General features: G+C 39.2%; 1 protein-coding gene across 1 annotated transcript in view; it reads right to left on the reverse strand.

Moving 5' to 3' along the window:
- Positions 1–2,445: 2,445 nt before the first annotated feature.
- The window catches only part of Gucy2f (guanylate cyclase 2F, retinal), an 83,579-nt gene continuing 77,557 nt past the window's right edge, over positions 2,446–8,467 (reverse strand). Inside the window, exons 16-18 of the mRNA XM_031377966.1 lie at positions 6,102–6,190; positions 5,916–6,004; positions 2,446–2,772 (exon numbers count right to left, since the gene is read on the reverse strand). Of these exons, the coding sequence (XP_031233826.1) occupies positions 5,917–6,004; positions 6,102–6,190 (177 nt within the window). The 3' untranslated portion in view covers positions 2,446–2,772; position 5,916. The remainder of the gene's footprint in view (positions 2,773–5,915; positions 6,005–6,101; positions 6,191–8,467) is intronic.

Genomic DNA, 8,467 nt, shown 5'->3' on the forward strand with positions numbered 1-8,467 from the left:
GGGAACCTGCATGGATCTGTCCTCTATATATATGTTATAGTTGTGTAGCTCAGTAGTTTGTGGAATTCCTAGTAGTGGGGTTGGGGGCTATCTCTGATTCTTTTGCTTGCTTTTCAGACCCTTTTCATGCTACTGGGTTGGCTCATCCAGCTTTAGTGTGAGAATATATGCCTGGTCTTTATTGTAGCTTGTTATGTTGTATTTGGTTGATGTCCCTGGAAGAACTGTACTTTTCTGAGGGGAGACAAAGTTGAAATGATAGGGCCAGGGAAAAGAGGAGGTGCGGGGAGGGAGAGACTGGGTGGAGAGGAAGAAGGGGAAACTGCAGTCAAGGTGGAATATATGAGAGAGGAATAAATGAAAAGAAAAATATCTAAAAGAAAAACCCACTACCAACAAAAGACAAAACAAACAAACAAACAAAAACAGTGCTTTGAAAAAAATCATTCAGGTCCCTACCAGCTCCATCCACTGTGCTAGCAAGCAACAGACTGATAATCAATTGTATATAGGAGTCAGACTATACCTCGCTAAGTCAATCAAATGGGAATGGGGAGTGTGTGCCTTCTTCTTAGATAATTAATAAATACCAAGGCAAATAGAAGAAAGCTTAGTTTGGGTTAAGGGTAAAGGCATTTATGCAAAAGAAACCAAGATGAATGGAATAGCTTTACCAAGGAACTCACTTGTGATTAATTCAAGGAAAGCAAGATGGGAGAAAGAAAACAGGCTAGAAAGGTAAATTTGGTTGACATACTGAACAGCTAAAGGGAAAGAAAGGAAGTAAGGAGTAGGGTCAAGCAGACAGCAAGGGAGCACTCTCATTAGGTCTTGTCTGATGAAAGATTTTGGCCAGACCAGTGATACTCAACCTCTTTAATACTACAACCCTTCAATACAGTTCCTTATGTTATGGTAACTCCAACTATAAAATTAGTTTTGTTGCTACTTCATAACTATAATTTCACTACTGTTATCAGTCATAATGTAAATATCTGTTTTCCAATCATTTTAGATAACCCCTGTGAAAGGTTCATTGGACCTGCCAAAAAGGTTGTGATCCACAGGTTGAGAACCACTGGGTTAGACAATAATTAATTTGAAGGCCTACACATGGGGAAGCACAGAATGGGATATGTCTGGGACGATCCTGATCCATAGAACACCGTTCCCAGCTTTCTTTGGATTACTTAGCATTAGTTCCCATCCTTTGCCTCCAATGCTCCATCCATTTTCATAGTAGGGAGCTGAGTTACCTCTTCTGAAAGAGAAACACTGCTTGGAATCATCTTTTCCTCTAGAAGTCTTAAAACCTCAGCTTTTGACTGACACATGTTGACACAAGAGTGATGGCATGTTTGTGTCTCCTTCTCTAGAACATTCAGACAAAGAATAAGAAAGTCATCAGGAGGAAGTGAAGTCAGCATCAGTCCTTCTACACCCTCCTGCATAGTAAGTCAACCTCCTGAGGCTGTGATAGCAATGTAGGGTACTATGATTCAACACTGGAGGAAAAAGAACTTCTGGGGTTGGCTGTTGACTCCAAACTCATATTTGGGCTAAGTTGGTTATGGAAAAATTAAACAGTTGACAAAGGTATCAAATTATACCTTAGGCATTTCTTCCTTTTAAGCGGGTTGTTCTAAAAGAATTAACTTCTTTACTGGCTTACATGTTTGGGATAGGTTTTAATAAAGAGATTATTTTTATAATAAAAGGGAAGAAAAGCTTGCTTAACCATTTTGAACATGCCTATGTCTTAAGCCTTACCGCTTTAGTCCATGTGACTATAGCAAGCCACTGCCAATAGCCTCTTGGAAATACAACCTTGAAAACTAAAATTATAAAATCACAACACATGTTGAAAGGGATCCCTCTTAGGAAATGGATATGAAGCTGAAGATAGAGCAGTCAGAAGGAAGGGGAAATATAAAACTTCAAAGAAATCGCACCCTTGCTTCTGTGACTTCTATGTCTTTTACCCTGACAGTGTCCCTTACATTTATTCTGTCAAGTTCAGTGTATGTCCCGGAGGCCCAAGAAGATTCTCACCTAGCAAAGACAATTCAATTATATTGTCTCGATTCTCTGTACTGAGATAAGAAAAAAAGACAATAACAATTTTGCAGGATTTTGAACAATAAGCAGTAAGAAGAGAAATTTCTTCGTAGCCTTCAGTTTTCCAGATAATACAGTTAGCTAGGCTCTTTTCCTCCTCTCCATTGTCTATGTACTCCAGTCACCTAATGTCATAGCATTATAGACATAGACTAGAAGTCAGCTGTCCCTTTCCCTGGAGCCAATCTCATGGTATCTTAGTTATCAGTTATGCTCACTAAAATATTTCTAGAAATTCAAATAAAATTAAAAGGAAAACAAAATAATGCCTACTTTTTGTGAAAATAGACTTTCATTTCTCCATCCAAGTTGACCATGCTACTTTTGAATGACTAAGCTTCGAGATGGGTGTATACCCTTCCTGGATGTTTACATCCATTTCAGTTTGCATTCCAATAGTTTGGGGGTTTTCACTTTGCTTTTGTTTGGTTTGATTTTGGTGATAGCTTGGTAATGAACAAAACCTATGGGCAAAGTTCCTTCCTGGGAGATTCCATACACTGCGATTTGGCTTGACTTTTCCCTGGAGATTAGGCAACCTCAGAGGAATAATCATTCACTAGTATCTTGCTCAGGCAGAAGAATATCTTGGTCTGTAATGAGCTGCAATGTTGCTTTGTCAAGAGGAGATTCAAATGCTGGAGTTCTTTCCATCTAGGTAGGAGAAAGAGAAAACAGTAAGCATACTTTCCCTATCTAGCCCATTCATGGGATTTTAATATAGCTAATTCTATCCATCACATAACCTTTAAGCCTATGAACAAGTAGTCAATTGCTAAACTTTCCTGAATCCTTGAATGAATAAACATTGTCTATCATATTTGTCAGATTTGCATGAATAGAGGACTTACTTTTCACAAATATTGGACAAAGGAAGAAGATGAATATACAGGTAGTTTTTAATTTGCTAATGAATAATTTAAATGATTTCCTCTATAGACACTGTTACACACACACACACACACAAACATACACTGCTTAGCTTTCTAACCAGTCTGAAAAGGCTAATTTAACACACATGGAGCTCCAATCTAATTCTCCTGCTGAAAGCAAAGGCTAAGAAGACTTTCTCCCAACGGAAAGGAAAGCAAAGGAAAAGGTTTAAAAGGCAGAATCTAATGTGATTTTCCCACCCCTATACTCATCTCACCCATCTCCCAAAGATTCGTGTTTCCCCTGTTATCCCAAAGCTGTCTCTGTGACTCTGTTCTTCAAAATTGACAACTTCCTCAATTTCCCTGTCCCAAACAAAATGAAGCTGGCAGGACCTCCTAAACATAGAGTTCAGTTCACTTCTATTATGATAGATATGGGCAGGTAATTTCTCTTTACTCTGCAAAAGGCATATCCAGAAATAGTAGAAGTGACTTGTCAGTCTCAAATTTACCAGTTGCTGAAACTTGGGAATTGTAAGGAGGTGAGATGAAAAAGCTGGTTTGGGAAATTATGAATATTTAGGGCTACAATATGAAAGCTACTGAATCAACAATATGGCCCTGCCTGTCAGGCAGACCCTGGAACCAGTCTACCAACGCTGAAACCTCTTTCATAACTTCTTTCCTTCTTTAGTGACTGACACAAGGCTTAATAAAAAATTGTTTTCCCTCCATATTACAGGTGATGTTGGCAGCAGGTCATAGCATTCATAGATCTTGTGGGTCTTTTGTACATTGGGTCTCTTTTGATAAGAATCAGCCTGTAAATTCACAGAAATGTGCAAACATACTGGAGAAAGTGATCTCATTGGGTGTCGTTAATATAAGGCATTTAATGAGAAATGAATGTGGTACCTGGGAATTCTTGAAGCCTTCTGAAATTTGTCAAGGGTACTGTCCTTTCTAGAGACTTTTTATGAATTTCACTGGCAACTGAGGTCAGAATGTTCAATTAACATTATAGTTAAAGCACAAATACAAATAAAGCTTGGATCAGAGGTTGGATCCCCTCATGGGCCTGTGGTTTCAATGTTTCATATAGTCACAGTCCTGGCTAGCTGCCTAGGGTCCAGATGAGTAAGTCTTGTATATAGTCTAAGATACATCTATCTAAGACCAGACAGCACCACCAAGCACACAGCCAGTGGTGGTGAGTCAGCTGCACTGTGTTCTGCTGTAAAATCCAACACATTTTTTGAGAATAGACCGGTTCTTCTCTGATGCCTTCAATGTCTGCAGCATTCTTTCAGGGATAAAGTCTTTCAAGAGTTTCCAAACTCTTTCCTGCAGTGTGAGGGGAGAAGGTGGAAGGGGAGGGGGCAAAAAAAGAGTAAGAGAGAAGAGAGAGACTGAATCTGTAACTGGTGGTATTCTTGTTTCCCAACCCATAGGAAAAAATGTTGCAGAAGTTGGATGACTGTGTCTCCCAGCTGCTTATCTGCTTATGTTGGTCAGCAGGAAAGAACAAAGCCAGACCCCAGGTGGTTGAGAATCAGGAGGTGGTACTGAAAGGCCAAGATCGGATGCTTGGGAAACAGAACATTTTTCTGACTAGTACATAGTACATGTGATTGTTGCAAAAATGAAGATATGCTGTGCTTTTCTTTTGCCAGGAACCCAGAGAGTTGACACACTCTAGATGCTAGTATGAGAATAGGTGTTATGTGGGTGTCTTTTGTAGATTTTACTATAACTGTGATTATTCTGGAACATCCTAGAAAGCAAGAGATCAGGAACATACAGAGATACTCCAATGTTTTCCTTAGAATCTTTTGATATCTTTAAATGTTTGTGACTTCCTAAAGACATGCAGAGAAAGCAGTGGGCTTTAGGGACAAAGTTTCTTCCCATAAGAGAAAGAGAATAAGAAATCAATATACAGAAAAGAAGGGGTGGGGGAGATGGCTTTGTCAGTAAAGTGATTGTCATTTAAGCAGGAGGATCTGAGTTCAGATCTCCATTACTTGTGTAAGAAGCTGAGTGCAGTAGTTTATGTCTCTAGACAGTGTTGGAAAAACAGAGACAGGAAATTTTCTGGTGCTGGTGGTGCCAGTCTAGCAGAATTGGCCAGCTCTGGGTTCAGTGAGAGACTCTGTCAGAAAATAGAAAGTGAAGAACAACTGAAGAAGACAGCCAACATCAACCATAAACCACTGGCCTCCACATTCATATGTATCTATGTGTACCTGAATACATGTGTGTGCATAAACACATACACAAAAACTAAAAAGAAAAGATATTGAAAAGAATATAAGAAAGCAGCGGATTCTTCAGATTTAATCTTGTGATCATAATTATTTTGCTGTTGCTCCTACAAACTCATCTCATCCTATGAGGAATGAGACTTATCCTGACTTCAAGCCATTGAACAGATAGTCTTATTTTGCTTAGCAATTCCACCCATGGAAAAGATCAAGCAGTGCCTCCGGAGGAAATGACATAAGTATCCCAGTCAATATAGCCATAGCAATGTATGGCTCCTTAAAACGGAGGCTATTGCTATATTGCATAGATAGCTATAAATCTCTAAAGACCTGCACTGACTAACCACATGGCCCAGGTGCTTAAGAACGAGAGATAGGTGCACTTGCCTGATAACTGGATAAAAAGGCCATAATTACTAATGTTCAACCATGTTATCAATGTAGAAGACAAAGGGCTCTCTCAGGCCATGGAAGCCAATATCCTTCAAGTTATTCACTCTGCAACAGGTGTCTCCACAATAAGGTTTTTACCTAACTCATTGCAGCTTGGAAGTTAACCAGCTATGCTACTTTCTGCCAAAAAAAGTAAAGTCTAAGACTGGCACACATGCCAAAGGGAGTCCCAGCTTGGTAAATCTGTTCCCCCACTGGCCATTACCTTATGGCTTGTTTCGCACCAACTGTCTTTCTGCTTTTCTCCTTTGAAATGCGGCAATCTCTGCTGGTTGCAAGCCATGGCCCACTTGCCTACAGGGGCAGGAGACACCAAAATAGGTATAAAGGGAGAATACCAAAGTGAGGCATAGGAAAAGGTATCTGGTGATTAAGAATGAATTTCACTTACCCATCTTTGCCCACTGGTGGTGGTACAGGAAGAGGTTTGGTGAAACCCTTTTTGCCAACAAGCCAGAAGGTCTCCTCTGTGCCTTTGCCCTTATTGAAAATATAAAAATTCTTAACCATGTAATATCCAATTTTTCTAAAAACATCCTTTGGTCAATAGGTTATATGCAATCATTTCAGCTCAGAAATAGTCTCAGTTCTCCCATTGTCACCATTTTACCCACTTTTCTATATGGCTTCCTTACCTACTATATGTACCTGAGGCAAGCTCCAGATTCAGAGTGAACACTATACTGAGCTGTCTGTCATTCAGGCGTTCTGTGTACTCACCACTAGACAGCTCCATCTTTGGCAACATGTGGATTTTTTACTTCAAAGCAAACAAACATCTGCATGGTCATCTGAGGGTGCTGTTCATTATTTTGAGCCTGATCTTTTGGCACTAAGCAAGCCACTGTCTTTTCCATCTAGAGTGCATGCATTCAGAGTCTTCTCCCTATACTCCACAATCCAACAACTAGTATAAAACCCCAGAGGGGAATACAAATGTGATTTACAACTTTGATTTTAAGCCTGGGGCATCTCAGTTGCAGTGAGAAGTCTATATTTGTGCAGCATAATGTTTTCTAAGTAGAGTACCATCCCAAGGATGTCCCCATTGAGAGGCAAGTTGGTAGGCTGTCAAGGAGCACAGATTTTAGAAGAGAATGATCATAACTCTATGCCAATCACCACAGGGCCATCTCTTTGATGAGTCTGTATCACCTCCCTCTATATTTCTCCCCACTTTTCTAATAAATCTTTCTCTTAGTGTGTTTTTCTCTCTTCCCTTCAATTATTTTCTTGGCCTATCTTCTCATTTCCTCTAATTCATTTCGGAAAAAAATATTTAGGCAAAGAATCATATGCATTCCTTCCTTAATAATAATGAAAATTGTCATAAAAAATAAGCATACATAATTAAGATTCTCCAAGCAGGTTGTAAATATATGGTTCAAACAAACCCTTAATGAAGCAAGTAGGGAAAAATGCAACAAAGCTCAAGTTGCATTAGCTGACAAGCAGCTAACGCAAACTCTCACATAGTAAAGCTGATTGGAGGGTCCTCTGATTTCTGAAGAGGAAAAAAAAGACAAGAATATACCCTATCACTCATTCTTTTATTTACTATATTCTTCCTATACCACAGTTTTGAATAAAAAGATGGTTTTCTCCTTAAGCATATCACAGAATAGTTAACCAAAAACAACTACCAGGTCACCTTTTTCAAAACACTAGGCACTAATTGTCTACTTTCCTTCTTCTCACTGTGGAATGTCTTGTGGAATAGTTGCTTAGTAAATGATCAGACAGTTTCATTAACAGAAATTCCTAACGTTTGAGCACTTAGAATTCTTATGGCTCATACTATTAGAACTCAAACTTGAGGACTCAACCCATAGCCATTTAACTGTTTCTCTTGAGATCTACAGGCCGGGAGGACAGCACATTAACTTCCAGAGAAACTTTGTAGATGCCAGGATTGGGAAGAGATTTGGGTGGATCCTGAGTCTCTCTGCAAAGCCCAAACCAATACTTGCAAAAGAAGATTGAAGTGTTATAGTCTCAGGCAAGCTTCCAAATCAAAGAGTATGTAAAGAAGCTCCAGAGGTACCCTGAGGTTTTGGAGCTTATCCAAGAGTATTTTTGTGGAATCCTGGCTCCCTGCTTAAACATCCACTTCCACTAATCTGAAGACAGGGAGAGAGGCAAAACAAATAGAGCAATGACCAAAGCCAGAAGCAAACTCTCTGCCCATAGGATCTCCCCTCCACCCAGAAAATAGCATCCTGATTTGGCATAATACTTTTTAAGATAATTGATGTCTCCTGTCTTATTTATCCTTTACAAAAGTCCTTGAAGGTATTCTTATTTTCAGTCTTATTCTATAATTTGGGACACTGATGTTCATGGCATTAAATAGCTTGTTAATAATCAAGTATAACATAATTGAACCCATGGCTATCAGAGTGAAAATTATCAATGCCCTTTCCTTCCACATTACATGGTACATGATTTCTTCAGTGTACTAGAGTCACAGGGCATGCATGTCTAGTGGCCAAAAGAAGGTTCTTAGGATCTTAAAGGTTGTGAAACTAATGAGCTTTCTGGTAATCATAGGTAAGAACATACCCTGTGTAGATAAACAGAAACATGGAGAGGATGAAGTTGCTTGCCTGATGTTACTCAAAAATTAGAGAACAGACCATTTGGTCTTCATAAACCTAACAATATTACAATATTATTTCTTCATTTCTCAGATGTCTCTCTCTCTCTCTCTCTCTCTCTCTCTCTCTCTCTCTATCTATCTATCTCTCTTTCTCTCTC

This window comes from Mastomys coucha, chromosome X, assembly GCF_008632895.1.
Source record: "Mastomys coucha isolate ucsf_1 chromosome X, UCSF_Mcou_1, whole genome shotgun sequence".
NCBI lineage: Eukaryota > Metazoa > Chordata > Mammalia > Rodentia > Muridae > Mastomys > Mastomys coucha.